At 44.5% G+C, this 25,507-nt stretch overlaps 2 protein-coding genes across 2 annotated transcripts in view; both read left to right on the top strand.

Annotated features, from left to right (window-relative positions):
* Positions 1 to 287: 287 nt before the first annotated feature.
* LOC133135251 (histidine ammonia-lyase-like) lies at positions 288 to 14,548 on the top strand. Its single transcript, XM_061252122.1, has 19 exons — positions 288 to 344; positions 2,586 to 2,644; positions 2,754 to 2,837; positions 2,935 to 3,007; positions 3,105 to 3,171; positions 3,537 to 3,574; positions 3,954 to 4,079; positions 4,482 to 4,621; positions 5,516 to 5,563; positions 6,239 to 6,386; positions 6,596 to 6,691; positions 10,344 to 10,402; positions 10,563 to 10,643; positions 10,862 to 10,927; positions 11,079 to 11,244; positions 12,422 to 12,556; positions 12,758 to 12,866; positions 13,240 to 13,309; positions 13,689 to 14,548. Exons 2-19 carry the CDS (start codon positions 2,633 to 2,635, stop codon positions 13,791 to 13,793), a joined length of 1,623 nt encoding a protein of 540 aa, XP_061108106.1. The 5' UTR covers positions 288 to 344; positions 2,586 to 2,632; the 3' UTR covers positions 13,794 to 14,548.
* Positions 14,549 to 15,080: 532 nt separating this feature from the next.
* The window catches only part of LOC133134471 (histidine ammonia-lyase-like), a 36,292-nt gene continuing 25,865 nt past the window's right edge, over positions 15,081 to 25,507 (top strand). The window contains exons 1-6 of the mRNA XM_061250669.1: positions 15,081 to 15,092; positions 15,225 to 15,299; positions 15,396 to 15,468; positions 15,566 to 15,632; positions 22,832 to 22,869; positions 23,029 to 23,154. Coding sequence (XP_061106653.1) covers positions 15,081 to 15,092; positions 15,225 to 15,299; positions 15,396 to 15,468; positions 15,566 to 15,632; positions 22,832 to 22,869; positions 23,029 to 23,154 — 391 coding nt within the window. The remainder of the gene's footprint in view (positions 15,093 to 15,224; positions 15,300 to 15,395; positions 15,469 to 15,565; positions 15,633 to 22,831; positions 22,870 to 23,028; positions 23,155 to 25,507) is intronic.

Here is a 25,507-nt window from a genome sequence, read left to right as displayed (position 1 = left end):
GCCAGCTGAAAATCCAGGCTGGAACCAAGCTAAAGTTTCTTCCAGGGTTTCTTTGTACCACAGTTCTGTGCATCCCAGACTTGTACAACCTGTGTCACAGGTACAAAAAAAGAAGAAGAAGCTAGAAACCTTATTCAATGCTGGTTAAACAAAATTCCCTGGGGCAGTGTTACAGAGGCACCCAATGGTGACACTCTCAGGAACTGGGTGGTTCCTTTCCCAGCATGCCACTGAACCAATCCAGCATATATAAAGGTGATATTACAGTATGGTTCAGCACTATTTCTGAAGATAAACCCTCTGGTGGACCAACTGACTGAGGTGTGAAAGAGAAAAAGTGAAAGGTATGAAGCTGCATATTCAAATATACAGTACTATACAGTAGTCTTAGGCACCCTAGACTTTATTATATATATGTTTCTTTTTTTGTGTGTTAGTATAAAAGAACACATTTGGGATTTCCAAATATTCATTTTCCAAAAGATTTAATTTTTGAGACATTTTTGTATTTAATTAAAAAAAGTAACATATTACTATAAGCAATTGATTAATTTTTACGTAAAAACTTGACCCATGCTGTCTGAGATCAAAAGCAAGGACCCAACCAAAGTCTGCAGAAGAACTGCGGCAAGCCCTCCAACATGCTTGGAACAACCTCCCTGCTGATCGTCTTATAGAACTCCATCTCAGAGAAGTGATGCAGTTTTAACACCGAAGGGTGGTCACAAAAAATATTGATTTGATTCAGTTTTTAACAATTCTGCCAAATGACTGAAACGTAATGTAAAATGTATAGTACATTTATTTAGGACCTTTCATTGAATTATTTTAGAAAGAATCTTATCTGTACAAAATGTTATACAGGTGCCTAAGACTTCTGCACGGTAGTGTATATTTCTATATTTTGTGCTTTTCACAAAGGATTAGCTTTTGAAAATAAATACATAATCTATAATTACAGTTTATGAACACATAACATTTGTGTTCATAGACAACCAAACAACAAGACAAGGAAGACGGCACCTGCTACTTGCTACACCTGCTACAAATTCAAGTTGTTGCTTGGGAAGTTTCAGTCATGAGGCCTTTGGCCGATGCTTAGAGATTTGAAGGGGTCTGGTTAAAGAGAACCTATTACATGTAAGCTAGTAACTTACTGCCTGTAAATTATCAGTTGCCAAACACAATCTTGACTGTTAGATGAACCAAGGTGGTATGCTGCTGTACTTATAATGTAAGCATGAAGCCAGGCAGTTTTAGGTTGTAGTTTAGTCAGACTGCTCAATGAATTATGAAATATTTATTGAGGTTTAATGTAAATGCAAATTTTGGCATCAAGGTTCTGCTTCTCATGACTACTTTGAGAATCAGAGCTCACAGGTAGATGCTGGGGTGATAGGGAAGCATGAAAAAAATTGGAAGGTGTGATTTAGGAATAAGCAGGGTAATTTGAGCAAATGCAGATAGCAAATGTGGCAATAGCATGCAATATGAGCAATGGCAGCATAGGAGGGGCAGCATAGCACAAGCAATGCTTCTATTAGCTGAGACGGCATTGGCTCATGAGGTAAGAGCAGTCGTCTGGCAGTCGAAGGGTTGCCAGTTTGATCCTGCCCTGGGTGTGTCGAAGTGTCCATGAGCAAGGCAACTAACCCCCATTTGCCCCTGATGAGCTGATTGGTGCCTTGCATGGCAGCCAATCGCCGTTTGTGTGTGTAAATGAGAAGCATCAATTGTAAGGCGCTATATAAATGCCAGCCATTTACCCAGGCAGCAGGGCGGCTTTGGCATGATTTCCAATGCAGCAACAGCTAGCAGGCAGCATATTATGGCAGAACAGCACAAAATGCGCAACCTGAACAGGTAAGGTTGGTGGTTTGTAAAGCCCCTCCCATTAGACGTAAGCAGCATGTGAGGGGGCAGTGCCTCTCGAGCCTGTCAGAACTAGCTCTGCAGGCTTCACACCATTAATCATGTGATTGGTAAGGATTTTGTTTTGATTTGTTTGATTAGTAACTCATTTCGGATAATGGAGATGTGTCTGTCCATAGTGTGATCAGAATGCAAGATCCAATATGATGAGCTCAATGCTGGCCAGATCACACTTGCAACCTGACATGCAGTAACATTTGTTAGTTAAATACGAAAGTAACTGTTGTCTGTTTGTACTCACGAAAACATAGAGGTGTAATGGTAGTTATTGTATCCTTCTAGTTTATCTCCGTACCTGTGCTAACATATACACATGCCACACACGTCACTCAATCATTTTATGATTCACTGAATGGCTGTGTAACCAGGCCTTGTATGACATTTTACTCAATGGAAAATAAATATTGATAAGAGAATCTCAATAAAATCAGGTTTTGTGACTGATTCTAAAGTCACATTTTGACATGTTTTTTTTTTAATTAGTGGAAAGGACAGAATTTTAAGTACATTATCGCATACAGACATTGACTGGACTTTTCTCTAGGATCAGTCCTGGATATCCTATTGTTAAACATGTGACTTTGAACTTAAAAGTATACTTTTTTTTAAATGTAGGCATAATGACATTAACACATTGTCCTTCAAACCTTCAGACTTCAGACTTCAAACCTCTACATTGTCTTTAAACCCCCAAATAGCCATGGAGCAAGAAGTAAGTTCCTTCAGAATCTCTGTTGTTATAAGACTGTATGTTAATTTGTCTTTATAATACTTTTTTAATTAATACACCATTTGTAAGATATGACATCTGGTTTTGCCAGCTTCAACAGTGCATTTCCTTGGATGGGAACAGTCTCACAACAGCAGACCTGGTTAGCTTGGGCAAAGGGCTCGTCAAGATAAAGGTACAGATTGCTTTATGAAAGCCTTGAGTAAAAAATTTGAAATACAGTAGATATTTTACACTTGCTCACATTACTGTCATATTAATTTATGTTTTAGCTTACCCCAGAGGCAGAGGAACATATAAAACGGTCAAGAGAAGTAGTTGATGATATTATTGCACAAAACAAAGGTAAACAAACTTCATAATATTCACATATTTAATTATAGGTGGCTGCTGAGTGAAATGTAAGTTCAATTATTTTTCTGCCAATCTCTCTCTCTTTCAGTCGTTTATGGAATCAACACAGGTTTTGGAAAACATGCTGATAAAGTCATATCAAAGGAGAAACTCAAGTAAGCTTGTTACTATACCTACCCTGTTCTAAAAGTAATTATGAATATGTGATATATGACATATAGTGGCAAAGGTACATGACTGGAACCCAGAAAGGTTGCTGGTTCAAGCAGAGTATATTCACATTAAGATCTGCACACCTGTTGGGCCCTTGAGCAAGGGCCTTAACCCTGCATTGTTCCTGCTTAATCTAATCAACTGTAAGTTGCTTTCGCTAAAAATGTCAGGTAAATAACTGTAATATAATATTAATTGTTTAGGTAGAGCATTTACTGTATCAAAAAAAGAAGAGTTTAACAGGGTCTGCTCAAATCTGAATGAGCAAATAATCAATGTATTATCTCATTTTGCTATTCGACACCAGAGAGCTACAGAAAAATCTGGTCTTCTCCCATGCAGCAGGTAAGCCCCTGAGACACTGGGTTCTGAGATCTGCTCCTGTCGATAAAAGATAGCCTTGAGCAGCCACTGGATTTGATGTAACAGATATGCCCTTAAGTGCCAATATTTCACCAGAAAAGGTGATATCCGAATATTTAAAATCGCATTCATTTGTAATCAAACACCTTCTACAGGAGTACAGTGGCATGCAAAACACCCTGGTTCTCGAAGTGAGAGGTCGTTAGCACAAACTTAAACTTGACATATTTCTGCATATGAATGCACACTATCTATGTATTTGCTGATTTTAACAGTTTAAGGAAAACTGAAATGGTAAATGTGGAATGTACAAACAGATTATTCATGTTTATGTATGAAATAAACTGTCCCCTGGGACCAGGTGTGGGCAATCCGTTGAGCCCCGAGAGAACCAGGATGCTTCTGGCTCTGAGGATCAACGTTCTGGCCAAAGGACACAGCGGCATCTCCTTGGAAGCCGTCTACACGATGATCGAGGCTTTCAACAGTAACCCTCGTTCTGACTCACTCATAGCACTCTCTTACACATCAGTGCAGATCAGGGGTAGGAAATCCTGGTCCTGGAGTGCCAGAGACAGGCCTGGTTTTTGGTCCATCCAACCCTATAACTACAACACTGGATTAATCAGGTTGAATGAATGCAGGAGACAATGTACTGGAGGCACTGTGCACTTCACCATTGAGGATATTCAGACTTTTACTCATCCAACAAACAATGAGGTCAAGCTCAAGTGGAAACGTCAGTGGTACTACAGGACAAGGGTTTCCCACCCCTGGTGTGGACCATACAGTGTAGAGTAACTCCTCCTGGTGTGGACCATACAGTGTAGAGTGACTCCTCCTGGTGTAGACCATACAGTGTAGAGTGACTCCTGTCCTGTCTCAACAGCTTCCTGTCTGTCCTTCGTGCCTGAGAAGGGGACGGTTGGTGCCAGCGGAGACCTCGCCCCCCTGTCCCACCTGGCCCTGGGACTCATGGGAGAGGGAAAGATGTGGTCGCCAAAGACTGGCTGGGGCGAGGCCAAAAGCGTGAGTTTTTCATGATCAATTCAACAGTCGTGAATAGAGCCACTGAGAAAAACATACATACAGTTTTGAGTACAGTTTGTGCTACTTATTGAACAAAAGTTGCTAAATACGTCGTAAATCATGTGCCCTGGGGGACAGTTTTCATTCCCACCAATCCCTGCACCTGCTGATCTCACTAATTTGTTCCCTCACCTGTGGGTCGGCTCCAAAACCCCACAGGCTAGTGAACCAGTTGTGTTGTTTTCATTCCATTTACATATAACACATCAAGGAGTGCCAGTACTTTCCTTTCAGACAGTTTGCTCAACCTCTGCACAACAAATCTCAAGCTGACACATCTAACTGGAGGCAATCAAAGTGATTGGTTGGGATTAAAACCTGCACCAAGACATCCATTCAAATGAAGTGATGGTGCAAGCACACCTGGGTTAGCAGTCCAGTGAATGGTGGTTCAGGTACACAAGACCAAGAGACACATGGACCATTAAAATAATATCAGGGAGAAAGAGAAACATCACATGTTGTGGACAGGAGCTGTGGCACCAATACACTCACAGCCATATACACACACACACATGTACACATACTGTACAGTACTCACCGAAAGCCTTCATACGATGTCACCATCCTGCCAGCATATATTCTCTGCTACGTTACATCACATGGTAGGCTGCGCATTCACTCTGTTGTCTCTAAGCACTTTTTCAACTCGGAAACAAATCTTGCTGTCAGGTTTTTTCCCAATTCACAAAGGAAATAAGAGACATGAACACCAACGCTGATCATTCACTGGAAACATGCCTCAGTTGTTCTTTCATTTTACTAATCATTCATTTTATGAATGTCAAGATGAGATTTTAGATTATCATTAACCTCTATTCTGACTTTGTTCAGGTACTGGAGGCTCATGGACTAAAACCTCTCTCACTGAAGGCAAAAGAGGTAAACTACGTATGTGCGTGTGTGTTGCATGTGACTGTGCTGTTTGTGTGTGTGTGTGTGTGTACTTTGCATGTGACTGTTGTGTGTGTGTGTGCGTGCATATATGTGTACATTGCATGTGACTATACTGAGTGAGTGCTGTGCGTGTGTGTGCTCTGGGGATTGAAGATTTCCCCCCTCTTTCTCCCATTATGGAATTGTGAGTTGTGCTCTGATTTCATATCCCTACAGGGATGTCTGCACAGGAAACAGCATTATGGAAGTGTGCACACTCCTGTAAACCAGTGACTTATCCCGTGCTATGAGGCTCACACTATAATAATTAACAAGCTCTAATCAGAGGGAGCTAGCAACAAGTAGTAAGATATTAAACCCCTGCCTGGCATTAACCCAGACACTGCAAAAGATATATTTTATAACTTTGAAGCAAACTTCAGGGAGATGAAGCCACTTGTGGCCTTCTTGTGCAGGCTTCAGCTTAGCCTGCTAATGACATCATCTGCATTTCAGCATTTGCAAGGCTTTTGGGCTGAACCTGGTTTTTGGGATTCCAAGCGTGTTGCCAGAGCAACATGGCAGCCATCTTGTTCTGTGTGTCAGTTATTATTTTCAGTGCAAAGGGAAGCAGTCGTGCAGAGATTAAGTTGTGAGTTTTGTTCCTCCTCGACCTTCCAGGGCCTGGCTCTGATAAACGGGACTCAGATGATCACATCTCTGGGTGCAGAGGCTGTGGAGAGAGCCCTGGCCATCGCCAGACAGGCTGACATCATCGCTGCTCTCACCCTGGAGGTGCTGAAGGGGACGACCAAGGCCTTCCACAGCGGTGAGAGAGGCCTCTATCAAGTCATATGGTCTATTGACCCTAGTGTGTACACAATAACTTTATTTCAGTCGACTCATTGCCCAAGCACTACTATACATAATGGTTATGTAATCATATTACATATCACATTCCACTTGTGTCAGACCCATTCCAAACATGTGCATTGTGACTCGATAATGATCTGCTGGATTTGAATATCTCTCCTGTAGATATTCACGCAGTGCGGCCCCATCCGGGTCAGAATCTGGTGGCCTGGAGGTTTCGCTCTGTGCTGGACTCCGACGTCTTCTGCTCTGAGATCACAGGTGAGCCTATCACAGCCTGTTTTGTTTGGAGCACAGATTTATTGACGCTTTTCAGAAAACCCATGTGGAAAATACATTTTTGTGATCATATATGAATCTCATGTTAAAAAGTTCTGACACTGGCTTCCTCATAATAACCTGACGCGCACTGTGTGCAAGTAAACCAAAGACCTTAATATAAAATAATATAATCTATTTAGAATTATGTTTCATTTTCTATTACTGTGCCTGCACATGCAGGATTGTGAAAAATCGCTTGGTCACAAAATCAATAACACCCATCTTCTCTGTCTTGACTGTGGTATAAATTTGCTATGTTGTTCTCTGAAAGCATTCAAAATTCTGATTTTCCTCTGGTATACAGAATAAGTAGATCATAATCTGCATACAGTTTTTTCTGATTGCTTACACACTACACGCAGAATTTGGCTCATTATGTCAAAACTCTAAACACAAGCCAAATACGACACGACACTTGAATATAAACATCTCACTTCTATGGCAAAATTAAACTTCAATCAAAACCTAACAATCCTTTTTCAAAATTGCATTTTTGCAACAAAATGATACACACATGAACCATTTGAATTATTCTTTAAAAGCAGCAACAACACACTGATGTACTTTACACCAAACACTGCTGTCTTTAGTACTTTGTACACCTTTTAAATTTTCTCAAACGGCCTTCTGTGAAAGATTGTTCCAGTACAGTACAACTACTCACACTTCAATGAACACAAAAATAGAAAGGCTTCAGAGAAAAATATATACAGCTTTTTTTCTTTTTGCCATTGCAGGTTTTTACAACAACAAAAAGACACAAAGCAAAGTAGAATTACAGTACAGTAAGCATTTGAATATATGTTGCTGTTGTAATGCAGACTGGCTGGAATACCCTTTATTCGTTGTACTGTTACACACTGTCAGTGGGCAGGTGAAGTGGCGTTCCTCTGGTAGTGGTGCCATAAAATTTTACAACCTCCCAAAACAACACACCATTCTATTCCAGTAGGCCATAGTCCCTTCTCTGCACCTTGTTAGGGCGCATGAAGGGCTGACAAGGGAAGACCATCTGTTCTCTTGTCAATCACTCTGTCTCAATACTCTCAGGGTTCAGTCACTGGAATTAATTAAGCATGGGATGTTTCATGACAGGCGGCACGGATGGTGCAGTGGGTAGCACTGCCGCCTCACAGAAAGGAGGTCCTGGGTTTGAATCCCCGTCGGCCGGGGCCTCTCTGTGTGGAGTTTGCATGTTCTCCCCGTGTCTGTGTGGGTTTCCTCCGGGTACTCCGGTTTCCTCCCACAGTCCAAAGACATGCAGGTTAGGCTAATTGGAGAGTCTAAATTGCCCGTAGGTATGAGTGTGTGAGTGAATGGTGTGTGTGCCCTGCGATGGACTGGCGATCCGTCCAGGGTGTATTCCTGCCTTTCGCCCAATGTATGCTGGAATAGGCTCCAGCCCCCCTGCGACCCTGTTCAGGATAAGCAGGTTCAGATAATGGATGGATGGATGGATGTTTCATGACAAAGTATGTTTTAGGTATATTCATGTTTAGTATTGTTTTGCTTGTAAGCAGGGGAAACCAAGCGATCTGGGCAGGTCTGTAGCCAGACCGCCATGCACACCACGTGTATAGCATCTATGTACAGCCAGACGCCCATCTGTAGTTCTTTTGTAATCATTTAATGTATATTTTATTTGGTAATAGAATGTGATTAAGTAAGTAACCTGCCTGGTAAAATAAATTGTTAAAACTTGATCTGTGTTACAACACACTCATTGTTACACAGGGAATGCTTGGTACTCCCCTCGAGTTGGTCAAGGGAGGATGTAAATGTACGCTTAATGTATCACGGAGTATTGTACCCGTAGACCTCTGATGGTAAATCACTCGCCTCCGCGTGGTAGTTCGTTCATGTCGAGAACAGTCGTAGATAATGTTGGCCTTGGGTCCCTGAGCTGCCATCAGCCACACCCAAAAGTAACTATTCCTGCGACCTCTGAAATGACTGCAGATATCTAGCCAGCTCGTGAGATGTGCACATAACGGCCAATGTGACATGCGGCGGGACCAGCAGAGGACTGTTCAGGGAGCACGTTACGGTACAGGATTCCTGTCACGATCAAGTCTAAATAACAGCTAAGAAATCCACCAAAGGTAGATAACTAATCTAAAATGACTATTAAAATGGAGTCAGATATAACGATGGTAGATTTATTGGCCCTATAGTGGAGATTCTTGGTCAGTCCGGACCAGTAGAAAGCGGAAGGCAGAGTAGTACTACTGTCTTTTATTGGCTAATCGAGTATCTTCGCATAGCGGCCGGTAACATTTAACCCTACTAACTTTCTTTCAGCAACACCAGAAGGACAAGCACGCAGATACCGTCGGCCCGCGCTAAATTCCGTCGTTGGGTTAGCGTGGGGGTTTACACTGTAAACTCACGAAAACAAAAATAATGACATAAAATTGTGTGGGATTGTAAGGGATGGGGTGAATGGTTTATGGATCCCACTTTCTGTTAGGGTCTAGCACATCACCTGACCCACATCACAAGCAATGTCATCCCTGGTTAGGTAACGGAGAAAATATCAACCCCCAAAATGGCACATACTGCTTTGTCTGAATGTATCTATGTAGTGCCAATAGGACACAATCTATTGCCATTACACTATTACAGTATAGTTACTTACACTTAGTCATAAGGTTCCTCTCAAATATAACTCTGTACAGCTGCTTCATCAAAATTTGGTGTTGACGCAAGATGCAGCAGAGTGTCGATATGCTGACACGGTTGATATTTTGGAATGTTGTTGGATCATTGGTGATTTGCTTTCGTAGTTGATGCAGGTGGATGGTGTTGTTTGGGAACACTATATTGACAATGGCCAGTTCCTGTTCATGGGTGTGCAGTTATGGCCTTCATCGCTCAGGATGTCATTGGTTAGGTTCTTCTTTACATACTGTACTGTCTTTTTCACTGAGGAGCATATTGGTAATACTGTAAGACTACATTGTATTGTACTGTGATGCAGAAGGATGTACAACAATTACATGGGTAGACCTACCTGTGCTCCAGTCTAAATGTCCGTATTATGAATGCGACCATGTAATAACTCAGGTTGGACTGGACTCTGCCCAGCCTCCCTCATCATGATTTATGACATGGTCCACCGTACTGGCCCTAATGTCATCGGAAATATGTCTCCATCTATTGCCTTTGTTCTTGTCCTCGTCCTCCTTCTCCTACTAGTCCTCCTCTCTTCCTGTTTCTCTTCCTCTCGCTCTCATTGCTATTGTCTATTTGTAGTGCTAAGACTGATTGGTGTTCAATTTCTGTTTTCATGTGTGTGTGTTGCCAATTTCCGGTAAGTTTATATATTCAATAGAAGTGTTTTCCAAATGATTAAATTCTTTAACAAAATGTCTAATGTACAAAACAGCGTGTAGTTATTTGTACTTTTTGTGCCTTTGTTTAAGGCATGATTACAAAAAATTAAGGTTCTGATGCTTTTGTCTAAGCGTTCAGTCTAAGTGTGTAAGCAATCGGAAAAAAAAAGTAATATTTTGTGTCAGTTACTATCTTGTGATGTTGTCCCTTTGCTGGTTTTCTTTGTCTCGCTTCCTGTGATGTATTTCCTGTCCAGAGAAACACAGACCCAAACAGAGAGTGCAGGATGCATACTCCCTGCGTTGCAGCCCGCAGGTTTGCATTTTTTCATATTTTAAAATGAATAAATTATTACACTAAAAACTCTCATTCATTGTAAGCTGTTAAATATATAAAATATATGTACCGTATATTTAGCTTGGTTCATTTAAATAAAATATATATGTGATTGTATTTTTTAAAATACATTTCACAGGTCCATGGTGTGGCCAACGACACCATTGCTTTTGTGAAGAACATCATATCAACTGAGATGAACAGTGCCACGGACAACCCTGTATCCTTTTGAAGCCCTGTCCTCTGTGTATTAGCACTTCTCAAGACTTTTATCAAGAGAGTTTGGATTGCTTTACATTGCCATGCATTATCGTGGGAGTCACACTGTGCATTTTTATGCATCGTTTGTAAAAATGCAGATTTCACAGATGGTCTTTTTTGGCTGCGTTGGCTGCGTTTTAATTTGTGCTCTAAATTCAGCCTTAACGCTTCCTCCAGTTGGTTTTTCCAGAACGAGGCCTGATTATATCAGGAGGAAATTTCCACGGTGAATACCCAGCCAAGGTATGAGACTTCTGCTTCCATGAAATTAATATATGAATAATAGTCACCATCTATACTCAGCATTTTCAGTGGCAATATTTCCCAAATACTATTTCATGCAGAAAAACACATTAAAAGACAACAATTAAAGAAAGTTATGTGTCTTCTGTAGGCCCTGGACTACCTGGCCATTGGGATGCATGAGCTGGCCTCCATCAGTGAGAGGAGGATCGAGCGTCTCTGTAACCCATCTCTGAGTGAATTGCCTGCCTTCCTGGTCAATGAAGGGGGTCTGAACTCAGGGTTCATGATCGCACACTGTACTGCTGCGGCTCTAGGTCAGTCAGAATCACTGCATGTTTGTGTGTGTGTGTGTATGTGTGTGTGCATGTGTGTGTGTGTATGCATGTGTGTGTGTGCATGTGTGTATGCATGTGTATGTGTGTCTGTGTGTGTGTGTGTGTTTGTGTGTGTGTGTGTGTGTGTGTGTGCATGTTTGTGTGTGTGTGTGTCAGTGTGTGTGTGTGTGTGTGTGCATGTTTGTGTGTGTGTGTGTGTGTATATGTGTGTGTGTGTGCATGTTTGTGTGTGTGTGTGTATGTGTGTGTGTATGCATGTTTGTGTGTGTGTGTGTCAGTGTGTGTGTGTGTGTGTGTGCGTGTGCGTGCATGTTTGTGTGTGTGTGTATATGTGTGTGTGTGTGTGTGCATGTTTGTGTGTGTGTGTCTGTGTGTGTGTGTGCATGTTTGTGTGTGTCTGTTGTGGCGGGCTGGTGCGTCTTTGCTGTTGAAGGTTTCGTTTGCGGACTTTCGTTCAGTGCCCCTGGGCTCTCGCGGTCCGTCCAGGCTCTTGGCGTTTCTCCTGTTGCTGGTTTAGCTCAGGCTTCCCTAGTAGGGTTTTTACTCACTCCGGCTCCAGGTAACCCTCCTCCGTGCTGAGCCCCGCTTGGCGTTTCTTTTCTCCTTTTAAACACTGCCGCGCCCTTCCGCGAACTCGGCGCAGCTGTGCCTGTGTAATTAGAGGAGGTTAGTAATTTCCCGTCCCATTCCTCACGCGTCTCGTCTCGGGGCCGCTGTCCTCGGTGCTGACCCTCCTCCCGGCCTCTCTCCACGGTGCCGCTCTTAGACACGTCAGGGGAAAATATTTGCCGTTAATTATTTTCCCCAGCGCTTGGCGCCGGCGCACTGGCTGTTCGACCCCAGTGGTGTACCGATCGCAGGTCGGGCCACCACACTGTGTATATGTGTGTATGTGTGTGTGTTCATGTTTGTGTGTGTGTGTGTGTTTGTGTGTGTGTGTGTGCCTGTGTGTCTGTGTGTGTGTGTGTCTGTCTGTCTGTGTGTGCATGTGTGTATGTGTGTGTATGTGCGTGTTTGTGTGTGTGTCTATGTGTGTCTGCATGTGTGTATGCAGGTGTACATGTGTGTTTGTGTGTGTGTATGCTTGGTGCAAGTGTATTTGTGTGTCAGTATACATGCATCTTTTAATGTACTACGCTCCCTTCTTCCCCCTCAGTGTCGGAGAATAAAGTGCTGTGCCACCCCTCTTCTGTGGACTCCTTGTCCACCAGCGCTGCCACTGAGGACCACGTGTCCATGGGAGGCTGGGCAGCCAGGAAGGCCCTGAGAGTGGTGGAGCATGTGGAGCAAGGTGAGCTCACAAAACAAAAAGGCAGAGAAGTGTTAATCTGAGCTGATTTAATCAAGGATAGTTAGGCTTACATCATTCAAACTGTTTCATCACCACTGACATCAGCCACAGGCAAGCTGCTGTAAATTGTCTGAAGTATAGAAAAGTAAGAACAGCTAAATAAAGAATAGCGACTGTTTCCATTCATCTTTTCTCTGCCAGTTCTGGCCATCGAGCTCCTGGCTGCCTGTCAAGCCCTAGAATTTCATCGGCCCCTGAAGACCACGCCCCCCCTGGAGGAGGTCCATCAGCTCATGCGCTCAGTCGTCAGGTAATTACATCACATTACATTACATTATTACATTACATTACATTACATTACTTTACATCATATCACATCACATTATTACAATACATCACATTATATTACATTATGACATTACTTTACATTACATTACATTATTACATCACATTACATTACATCACATCACATCACATCACATCACATTTTGATTAGACTAAGCTCCCCCCAGGAGCAATGTGGGGTTAACGGCCTTGCTCAAGGGCCCAACAGCTGAACCACAGACCTGGCTGGTCCCAGCCGTGTACATTAACCACTAGGCTACAGGCTGCCTCACTCTAGCAGACGTGTTCTGGAAATCCCGGACACATTCTGACTGTTGCTGAAATTGTGTTCCCATCAGGCCATGGGACAGTGACCGTTTCATGAATCCTGACATCGAGGCGTCTCACAAACTCCTGAGAGAGAAGAAGGCGAGTATTCCCCCTCACAAACCAGCATTATTTCTGAAAAACAAAAAACATCTTCAGATTTGATTTATGATCGATTCATACTGCATGCTATGAAAGATCATTTATACGTGCTTCCCTCGTGGGTTTTCAGCACACTTGTCCCTGGTTAAGATTTGCACTTTATTGCATGTCGCTCTGGTTAAGAGCATCAGCAAAACGAATATAATGCAATGTAATTTAGTGTAGTGTAATGTATGAAGGTTTGATTTGGCTGTATGGTCAGGTGACTTAGGTCAGGACATAATTTTATTGGCTTAGGACACGATTTGATTATTAGATTATAATTGTCTGTATGGCGTAATTTAAGGGGTCTGATCCCTGAAATTTTGCTTTCTTCCAGGTGTGGGAAGCAGTCCATCCATACATGGAGCAATACAGAGAGAGACATGGACCGAATCCATCTGAGCAGGGGGAAGACATGAGCCAGCTTTTCTGCTCTAAATGAGTCACTGTCTCATCAAAGTACCACTGCTGAACACTAATACACATTCCTATAGTTATAGACTATAGTTTTGTACTGTATCTGCAGTGGTTAAACTTATATAATATCTGGCACTTAAAATGCCATTTTTACAGCATCATTATATGTAATAAATAAATGGAAATGTATTTGTGATTTGGAATGTGATTTGGAATTTCAGGTGCTTTTAAACAAATTGTCGATGTGACAATGAAATCACTATTTAAGGTCTGTTCATTTCCATTTCCTTGTTTCAATGTGCAGTTACAGCTTCACATACCTTTTCTATGCAAATATGCAGCATATGGATGAATATCTGAGTTCAACCTTTCTCCACGGTTGTGAACATTTATAAATTCTGCTCATTACTCTAGTCAGCACCATTATTTTCCATTTATAAACACGTTTTCATTGCAATGACATGTTAATTAATTATGCATGCCCTGTTAGGATGATATTATCTTAGGATCATATCAAATATTTTACACCTTTTATCATTGTAAATACATAAATGGATATACTATAACATAAATATAAGCTATTCCAGTTTGCGCTCATTTCTATCCATATACATCTGATCTAAACCATGATCTATACACAACATATCAAAAATCTAATTATTTCCTTGCAAAACCACTGGGTGACACCTGTAACCATCTTACATTATTTACAGAAAATGTAAATCAGGTGTATACTTATGCATGAAAAGCAAAAATAAATCTCATTGTTACATTGTGGAACTAGCTGTTGAACTGTACTTTGTACCTCTCCCGGAAGGTCTGGGAATGTCCCAGAATTCAGAAATGCAAATTACAACAATTCATGGAACCAAGGTACTATTTCCACTTACCTTGTACAGTTTTTTGCATCCTGGACCTGTACAACGCGAGATGCAAGTATTATTCAACACTGCTTAAACAATAACCAGGGGCAATGTTACAGAGGCACCCAATGGTGACACTCAGGAACTGGGTGGTTCCTTTCCCTGCATGCAGCAGGTGATATTCCAGTATGGTTCAGCACTATTTCTGAGGAAAGCCCTCTGGAGGAGGGCTTTTCTATATTTTGTATTTTTCACAAATCACTGTTAGCCTTTGAAAATAAATGGCTAATTTTTCATTCAAGTTCATGAACACAAACATGGCACATGTAACCTACTACATGCAAGCTTGGAACTTACTACCTGTAAGTGATCACTTAACACATTGTTCTTCAAACCTTTCAGACTTCAGACTTCAAACCTCTACATTGTCTTTAAACCCCCGAAGAGCCATGGAGCAAGAAGTAAGTTCCTTCAGAATCTCTGTTGTTATAAGACTGTTGGCCATTGTATGTTAATTTGTCTTTATGTTACTTTTGCTTTTAATTAATAAACCATTTGTAAGATATGAGATCTGGTTTTGTGAGCTTCAACAGTGCATTTCCTTGGATGGAAACAGTCTCACAACAACAGATCTGGTTAGCTTGGGCAAAGGGCTCGTCAAGATAAAGGTACAGATTGCTTTATGAAAGCCTTGAGTAAAAAGTTTGAATTACTGTAGATGTTTTGCACTTGCTCACATTGCTGTCATATTAATTTGTGTTTAGTTTACCCCAGAGGCAGAGGAAAGTATAAAATGGTCAAGAGAAGTAGTTGATGATATCATTGCACAAAACAAAAGTAAACACACTTCATAATATTCACATATTTAATTATAGGTGGCTGCTGAACGAAATGTAAGTTCAATTATTTTTCTGCCAATCTCTCTCTCTTTCAGTCGTTTATGGAATCAACACAGGTTTTGGAAAACATGCTGATAAAGTCATATCAAAGGAGAAACTCAAGTAAGCTTGTTATACATACCATTCCATACATGTTATAGGGGAGACTGGTGAACAACCAATAACTTTTAGGTTTTTTCTTAATTAAAAAATATATACACATATTAGACAAAATATTTTTCATCTAGAAAGAAGATTTGTGTGTTTGCTATGACTATAGACTGAAAATTACTGTTCAGTTGAAAGTCCAACATGCCATGACTATGGGGCAAGTTAAACAGCTCTGGGTGGGGCAAGTTCAAACAGCGTCCTAAATGTTGGAAGACGGACAGGAAAAATGCTTTGTTTTAATACACGTCAAAGGTTGGTGAATCCAGTATTTTTTACCATTTCAATTTTTCATCTGAAAATTGTCCTGTAGAAATTGTTGAAATGTTGTCTATATAATATAATATATGTCGCTCTGGATAAGAGCGTCTGCTAAATGCCAATAATGTAATGTAATGTATAAGCATGAGTGTTAAATTGGACTGAATAAGTGCATGGTGTAAGGGTGAGGCTGGGCGGAGAGCCAGATGCGACCGAGGAAAACCCTCTAAAACAAACACGAGAACGGGTTCGTCACTAGATCCCAGGGAACAGCGGGAATGGGATATAAACACAGAACTGAACCAAATAAGGAAAAGAGAAAAGCCCCAAAAAACGGCTATAAGAAAACAAATCAACCCTTAAAAAACAGGGCGAACCGCACCACTGGCTTAGGTGCTTCCAATGACTGTGGAACAAAATAAAATACAACCTAGCCGGGGAAAAAGGCTAGGCACGAATATAAAAACCTCGAGACGCAGCTCGGGACCAAAACGCAAACCAAAAATACATACCAGGGGACAACGTCCCCCAACCTCCGACTCACACGAGTCAAAAAGAAAACCAAAACCTTAGAGGAAGGTGCCAGCGAACACAACACAGCTGAACGCCTTCCTTACCTTTTAATATTTTAGTTTCGTAACAGTGAAACACACACACCAGCACAGTACCGGACTCTTAAGTCTCACAGAGTCTACCAAGTGCATTTACCGGCTTTGTGTCAGAGCGCACAGTGAACACAAAAGCATTGGTAGACTGCCGGCACTGGCCTTAAATACTCTTTCGGAGGGGGAAAAATCCTCTGCCAATAATGACAGCCAGGTGAAGCCAATGAGCACCAGCCCTCTGGTGGACACCATAGATATTACCTCACCATGACAGGACCCCCCTACTAAGGATCGACCCCAGGCGATCCTTCAGCCCCCCGCCTGCGAAACTCGCGAATTAGTTCTGGGTCCAGAATGTCCCTCAACAGCATTCTTCCGGGCCGAACCCCTCCCAGTCTATGAGGTATTGTTTACCTCTGCCTACCCGGCGCTCCGCCAGGATGCGCCGCACGGTGTAGACCGGACCCCCGTCCATTAATCGTGGGGGTGGTGGAGGAACTTCCGCAGGGGCCAGTACGCTTGTCAATACGGGTTTAAGGCGGGAAACGTGGAACGTGGGGTGAATTCTCATGGAGTGGGGCAGCTGGAGACGCATTGTGACGGGGTTGATTTTTCTAATGATTTTAAACGGCCCCACGTATCGAGGGGCGAGCTTATGCGACTCCACTCGCAAGGGCAAATCACGCGTGGACAACCAGACCCGTTGCCCCACCCTATAGCAGGGCGCCGACTGACGGCGCCTGTCGGCCAGCCTCTTCTGGTTGGCAGTAGCCCTCAAAAGAGCCGTACGGACCCTCCTCCAAGTGGCCCGGCATCGCCGAACAAAGGCCTCAGCCGAGGGCACTTCACCCCCTTTCTCCAGGTCCGGGAACAATGGTGGAGGATATCCAAACTGCACCTCGAACGGCGAGAGCCCCGTGGATGCATTCTGTAGTGTGTTATGGGCGTACTCCGCCCACGTGAGTTGGCGGCTCCACGAAGTGGGGTTGTCAACAGCCAGGCACCGGAGTGTGTTCTCCAGCGTTTGGTTGGTGCGTTCCGTCTGCCCGTTGGTTTGTGGGTGGAAGCCAGATGAAAGGCTCACCGAGGCGCCCAACAGGGAACAGAATGCCCGCCAGAACCGGGACGCGAACTGAGGGCCACGATCAGACACCACGTCCTGGGGCAGCCCGTGAATTCTGAATACGTGGTCAACCACCAACCGTGCGGTCTCCACTGCCGAGGGTAGTTTAGGTAGCGCCACAAAATGAGCCGCCTTAGAAAAACGATCCACTACCACTAAAATGACCGTTTTACCCCCTGAGGGTGGCAATCCTGTGATAAAATCTAATGCGATGTGGCTCCAGGGACGCCTAGGAATAGGTAGCGGACGTAGCTGCCCTGATGGTGGGCGGTGGGAGCCCTTGCTGCGCGCGCAGACAGGGCACGCGGCCACAAACTCACAGACATCCTTCTCCATCCCGGGCCACCAGAACCGTCGGGACAATAAATCTTTCGTACGGTGAACCCCGGGATGCCCCGCCAGCCGTGAGGCGTGTCCCCACAGTAACACTTGGGGCCGGACCCCAGTGGGCACAAAGAGGCAGTTTGGCGGACCCCCTCCTGGATCCGGCTCACGGCGTAATGCTCTACGCACTGCTGATTCCACCTCCCAAATAATCGGCGCCACTATTCTAACCCCCGAGAGAATAGGTTCAGGATCGCGTTCCCCATCTGTCTTGTCAAAAACCCTAGAGAGGGCATCTGGTTTGGTGTTTTTGGACCCAGGGCGGTATGTCACTGTGAAAGAAAAACGTGCAAAAAACAGTGCCCAGCGGGCTTGACGCGCGTTGCGTGTCTTGGCGATCTGAATATATTCTAGGTTTTTATGATCCGTCCACACAGTGAACGGATGCTCCGCCCCCTCCAGCCAGTGCCGCCACTCCTCTAAGGCTAACTTGACTGCTAGCAGTTCCCTGTCCCCCACGTCGTAATTTCTCTCGGCCTGTGACAGTGACCGGGAGAAAAACGCACAGGGATGCACTTTTTGGTCTTGGGGAGACCGTTGTGACAGAATAGCCCCTACCCCCAGCTCGGAAGCATCAACCTCTACAATGAACGGCAGAGATGGGTTCGGAGTTATCAGAATCGGCTCGGAACAGAACCTTTTCTTTAACTCGACGAACGCCGCTTCTGCACGAGGTGTCCACACAAAGCGTGCCAGGGCATTCTTTTTCGTGAGCGCAGTGATAGGTGCACCTGTTTCACAGATTCCGGGGTGGGCCAATTCTTCACGGCAGAGATTTTTTTCGGGTCCATCTCCGTTTTACCTGCTGAAACGATAAAACCCAGGAAGGATACCGAATTTGCATGGAAAACGCATTTCTCAGCCTTAACAAAAAGGCGAGCCTCCAAAAGGCGTGTCAGTACCAGTTTCACGTGGCGAATGTGCTCAGAGAGGGTAGCGGAGAAAATCAAAATATCGTCTAAATAGACGAACACAAATTTCTCCAACATCTCCCTGAGCACATCGTTAACGAGTGCTTGAAATACAGCAGGGGCGTTGGTGAGGCCGAAGGGCATAACCAAATATTCGTAATGGCCCGAATGCGTATTGAACGCTGTTTTCCACTCGTCTCCCTCCCGTATGCGTACCAGGTTGTATGCGTTACGGAGGTCTAATTTCGTAAACACTGACGCAGTTTGCAATCGCTCAAACGCAGAGTTCATAAGCGGCAGGGGGTATCTATTTTTTACCGTAATAGTGTTCAGCCCCCTGTAATCTATGCATGGCCTTAAACTCCCGTCTTTCTTTTTAACAAAGAAAAACCCTGCTCCTGCCGGTGATGAGGACGGTCTAATGAACCCATTAGCTAAGGCTTCACGGATGTATTCTGTCATGGCCCGGCTCTCAGGGACCGACAGAGAATAGAGTGCACCCCGGGGTGGAACTGTACCTGGGTGTATATCTATTGCACAATCGTAAGACCGATGCGGGGGTAACGTGGTCGCGCGTTGTTTGCTGAATACTTCAGCTAACTCGCAATATACCCTAGGAACATTTGTTGGCAGCGGGAACCCCATAGCCCCTACCATCCGATCCTCGCACCCACTGGCTGCGGCAGGGAACATACTCTCGGTGTCCCAGTCTGTGCCCTCACTGCCCTCACCCTCGTCAATGGGACGATTCCAATCATACAGTGAATCCCACTCCAGACTCCCCTCCTGCTCCTCCTCCTCCGGCCCCCGGACATTAGGACCAAGAGGCTCCCTAGCCTCCTCCTCGTCCCATTCAGACCCTATGTCAGTCTCTATGGGAGGGGCCGAGGGAATATACACACGATTGGAGTGAGTAGCACATTTTGGTCCCCACCGAGACACCGGATTGCTCCGGTTGCCCCAGTTTATTTGGGGTTGATGTTTAATTAACCAGACATGGCCTAAAACTATGGGGTACGCTGGGGACTCTACCAAATAAAAATATATACGTTCCTGGTGTCCCCCAAACGGAATTCGCATAACCACCCGCTCTGTCTTGTGGCGAACCACCCCCGACCCCAACGGGCGGCCATCAAGCGCCGTAATAGATTGCGGCTGCGGCATAGGTCGAACCGGTAGGTTTTCTTGTTTAGCCCACTGGCGGTCAATAAAGTTATCTACTGCCCCAGAGTCAATAAAGGCGTCTGTCCTCACTACGACCCCCTTCCACGTCAATTCAATGGGAATAACTGTGCGAAAGCTAATACCTTCACTAGGTCCCACTAGCGACTTTCGCTCCACTAGTGGGACTGATCTTTTACTGGAAGGTCGGGACAGTTTCTTATCCGATGCCCGGATCGTTTACAGAAGAAACAGAGCCCTTCTCTCCAGGGTCGTCTCCTAGGACGCGCCAGGGTAGTACCATCTAACTGCATCGGTTCCTCCGTTCTGTGTACCCCCTGTCTCCCCTCCTTCTCTGTACTCCTGCCTAGGGAAGGTGGAACCGGCCAATTAAACCCGCCGACTCTGCCGGCTCTTTCTCGCTCACGTTCCCGAATCCGGTTGTCTACACGAATCGCAGTAGAGATCAGCGAACCCAGATCCCCCGGTGGTTCTAACGTGGCCAGCGCGTCTCTGACCGGGTCTGACAAAGCGGCAGTAAATAATGTTATAAGCGGTTCGTCCGCCCACCCAGTCTCCCCTGCCAACGCCTGAAACACCACAGAGAACTCTGCCACGCTCTGGGTCCCCTGCCTCATCCACATTAACCGGGCCGCCGCCTCTTTGCCCATGATGTTGTGGTCAAATACCCGGGTCATCTCCTGTATGAGAAGCTGGGAATCGTTCATTATTGGAGATTGTGCCCGGATCAGCGGATCCGCCCAAGTCAGAGCAGTCCCGGTCAGTAATGATAAAATGAACGCCACTCGGGAATCTTCAGTCGAGAAACGTGAGGGCTGGGCTTTAAAAAAAATCAAGCACTGGGAGAGGAACCCCCTACATTTACCCGCATCTCCCCCGTACCGCAGCGGCAGCTGTAATTTGGGCTCCCTCACCCCGGGTGTAATGGACTGGAGAGCGGATCCAGGTGGGGAAGAAGGGAGTGATTGGGGGTTGTCAGGAGCTAGCGCCTGTGCCCGTGATGAGCGGAACTCGCTTACTAGTTGCTGAAAGCTATCAGCGAGCCCCATCAGCACATCTTGCTGCCTACCTAGCCTGGCCAGGATCTCATCCTGACGATGGAAAATTACCGTCTGCTGCTCTGTCGTAGCAGCCTGCTGTTCATGCAACCTACGCAGTGCCTGCTCCTGGGTCGCTAGAGCAGCCTGCTGGGCGGCTACCACCGCTTCAAGCTGTGAACCCCCCACCTCATTCCCTGAACTGGTCGCTGGTCTCTCCATAGTGGCTTTTGTGTTCTGTAAGGGTGAGGCTGGGCGGAGAGCCAGATGCGACCGAGGAAAACCCTCTAAAACAAACACGAGAACGGGTTCGTCACTAGATCCCAGGGAACAGCGGGAATGGGATATAAACACAGAACTGAACCAAATAAGGAAAAGAGAAAAGCCCCAAAAAACGGCTATAAGAAAACAAATCAACCCTTAAAAAACAGGGCGAACCGCACCACTGGCTTAGGTGCTTCCAATGACTGTGGAACAAAATAAAATACAACCTAGCCGGGGAAAAAGGCTAGGCACGAAAATAAAAACCTCGAGACGCAGCTCGGGACCAAAACGCAAACCAAAAATACATACCAGGGGACAACGTCCCCCAACCTCCGACTCACACGAGTCAAAAAGAAAACCAAAACCTTAGAGGAAGGCGCCAGCGAACACAACACAGCTGAACGCCTTCCTTACCTTTTAATATTTTAGTTTCGTAACAGTGAAACACACACACCAGCACAGTACCGGACTCTTAAGTCTCACAGAGTCTACCAAGTGCATTTACCGGCTTTGTGTCAGAGCGCACAATGAACACAAAAGCATTGGTAGACTGCCGGCACTGGCCTTAAATACTCTTTCGGAGGGGGAAAAATCCTCTGCCAATAATGACAGCCAGGTGAAGCCAATGAGCACCAGCCCTCTGGTGGACACCATATATATTACCTCACCATGACACATGGTACACATGGAATAACAATGTTACATTAAAATGTATTGTGGCTGATGCATTTATAATAGGAGGGGGCATATTGGAACACAACGTTCCAACATGCCCCGGCTGTGGAAGTTGTATTCCTGCATGGCAGAACTATACTACCTCATAACCCACAGGACAGTGATTTAAATAACGTATGTATTAGGAGTCTGTGGCATTAACACAGTTAATCAAAAAACACTTTGGTGAAAAAAACATTACTTTGAGGGTGCTAAAACACAGATTTGTTAATAACTCTTGATGAAGTTTTCTAATTGGCATTCACATATGAGAAGTGGGTTGCTATAATACATAAGTGAAAACAAACTCATCATTCTTGCGCAAAAGTAACTATGCAAAATCCCCATGTTTCAACATGCTTGGTTGATTTGGTTGGTTTGTGCCCCGGTCTCCCCTATAACATAGTGGCTAATGTACATGACTGGGACCTGGAAGGTTGGTGGTTCAAGCTCAGTGTACCCACAATAAGATCCTGGCAGCTGTTGTACTCTTGAGCAAGGCTCTTAACCACACTCTGCTCCTGCTTAATCTGATCAACTGTAAGTTGCTTTGGATAAAAACATCAGCTAAATAATTGTAATATAATTGTAATTGTTTAGGTGCAGAAGTTTGTGCTCAAATCTAAATGTGCAAACTATTAATGTATTATGTTATTTTCATATTTGGCACCAGAGAGCTACAAGAAAAGCTGGTCTTCTCCAGTGCAGCAGGTAAGCACCCGATACACTGTCAAAAGACCAAAAAATTCTAATTCAGTTTGAGAAAAATAAAACCGTAAATGAGGCATGTGCAAACAGATTATTCATGTTCATGTATGAAAAAAACTGACTGCATTTCCCTCACTCTTTTAATTTGTCCACTGGGACCAGGTGTGGGCAATCCTTTGAGCCCAGAGAGAACCAGGATGCTTCTGGCTCTGAGGATCAATGTTCTGGCCAAAGGACACAGCGGCATCTCCTTGGAAACCCTGCATGCGATGATCGAGGCTTTCAACGGTAACCCTCGTTCTGACTCACTCATAGCACTCTCTTCCACATCAGTACAGATCCTGGTCCTGGAGTGCCATAAACAGTCCTTGCTCCCCTGTCCCACCTGGCCCAGGGACTCATGGGAGAGGGAAAGATGTGGTCGCCAAAGACTGGCTGGGGCGAGGCCAAAAGCGTGAGTTTTTCATGATCAACTCAACAGTTGTGAGTAGAGCCACTGAGAAAAACATACAGAGTGCAGTTTGTGCTACTTATTGAACAACAGCTGCTATCTGCACTAAATTATCTGGGTCACTAAACACGTTGTGCACAGTCATATGCCCGGGATGGCCAAGTATACGCAGTTTCCATTCCGACCAATCCCTGCACCTGTTGATCTCACTGTGGGTCGGCTCCAAAACCCCACAGGCTAATGAACTGGTTGCGTTGTTTTTATTCCATTTACATATGGCCCATGTGAGTGCCAGTACTTTCCTTTGAGACGGTTTGTTCTTCTGCTGCACAATAAATCTCAAGCTGACACATGTAAATGTAGGCAACCTAATGGTTCAATTTGTGGAATCAACATGCCAAAGTGATTGGTTGGGATTAAAACCTGCGCTAAAACATCCATTCAAATGAAGTGATGGTGCAAATACGCCAACAGGGTTAGCAGTCCAGTGAATGGTGGTTCAGGTACACAAGACCAAGAGACACATGGACCATTAAAATAATATCAGAGAGAAAGAGAAACATCACATGTTGTGGACAGGAGCTGTGCCACCAATACACTCACAGCCATATACACACACACACACATGCACACATACTGTACAGTACTCACCAAAAGCCTTCATAAGATGTCGCCATCCTGCCAGCATATATTCTCTGCTACGTTACATCACATGGTAGGCTGCGCATTCACTCTGTTGTCTCTAAGCACTTTTTCAACTTGAAAACAAAAATCTTAGTGTTTGAAGTTTTTTCCCAATTCATAAAGGACGTAAAAGAAATGAACACCAACGCTGATTCAACATCATTCACTGGAAACATGCCTCAGTTGTTCTTTCATTTTACTAATTATTCATTTTAATTTGAGTATGAATGTTAAGATGACCTTTTTTAGATTATCATTAACCTCTATTCTGACTTTGTTCAGGTGCTGGAGGCTCATGGACTAAAACCTCTCTCACTGAACGCAAAAGAGGTAAGCTATGTGTGTGCGTGTGTGTTGCGTGTGACTGCGCTGTGTCTGTGTGTGTATATTGCGTGTGACTGTGATATGTGTGTGCGTGTGTGTACGTTGCGTGTGACTGTGATGTGTGTGTGCGTGTGTGTACGTTGCGTGTGACTGTGATGTGTGCATGTATGTTGTGTGTGACTGTGAGATGTGTGTGTGCGTGTGTGTGTACGTTGCGTGTGACTGTGCTGTGTGCATGTATGTTGTGTGTGACTGTGGTGTGTGTGTGTGTGTGTGTACGTTGCGTGTGACTGTGCTGTGTGCATGTATGTTGTGTGTGACTGTGGTGTGTGTGTGTGTGTGTACGTTGCGTGTGACTATGCTGTGACTTATCCCCGTGCTATGAGGCTCACAGTAGTAAGATATTAAACTCCTGCCTGGCATTAACCCAGACACTGTAAAATATATATTTTATAACTTTGAAGCAAACTTCAGGGAGATGAAGCCACTTGTGGCCTTCTTGTGCAGGCTTCAGCTTAGCCTGCTAATGACATCATCTGCATTTCAGCATTTGCAAGGCTTTTGAGCTCAACCTGGTTTTTGGGATTCCAAGCTTGCTAACAGAGCAACATGGCTGCCATCTTGTTATTATTATTATTATTGTTATTATTATTATTATTATTATTATTATTATTATTGTCAGTGCAAAGGGAAGCAGTCGTGCAGAGATTAAGTTGTGAGTTTTGTTCCTCCTCGACCCTCCAGGGCCTGGCTCTGATAAACGGGACTCAGATGATCACGTCTCTGGGTGCAGAGGCTGTGGAGAGAGCCCTGGCCATCGCCAGACAGGCTGACATCATCGCTGCTCTCACCCTGGAGGTGCTGAAGGGGACGACCAAGGCCTTCCACAGCGGTGAGAGAGGCCTCTATCAAGTCATATGGTCTATTGACCCTAGTGTGTACACAATAACTTTATTTCAGTCGACTCATTGCCCAAGCACTACTATACATAATGGTTATGTAATCATATTACATATCACATTCCACCTGTGTCAGACCCATTCCAAACATGTGCATTGTGACTCGATAATGATCTGCTGGATTTGAATATCTCTCCTGTAGATATTCACGCAGTGCGGCCCCATCCGGGTCAGAATCTGGTGGCCTGGAGGTTTCGCTCTGTGCTGGACTCCGACGTCTTCT

Source organism: Conger conger, chromosome 8 (genome assembly GCF_963514075.1).
Source record: "Conger conger chromosome 8, fConCon1.1, whole genome shotgun sequence".
Lineage (NCBI taxonomy): Eukaryota > Metazoa > Chordata > Actinopteri > Anguilliformes > Congridae > Conger > Conger conger.
Note: the sequence above shows the minus strand (reverse complement) of the source record. Positions and strands in the feature narration are given on the sequence as shown.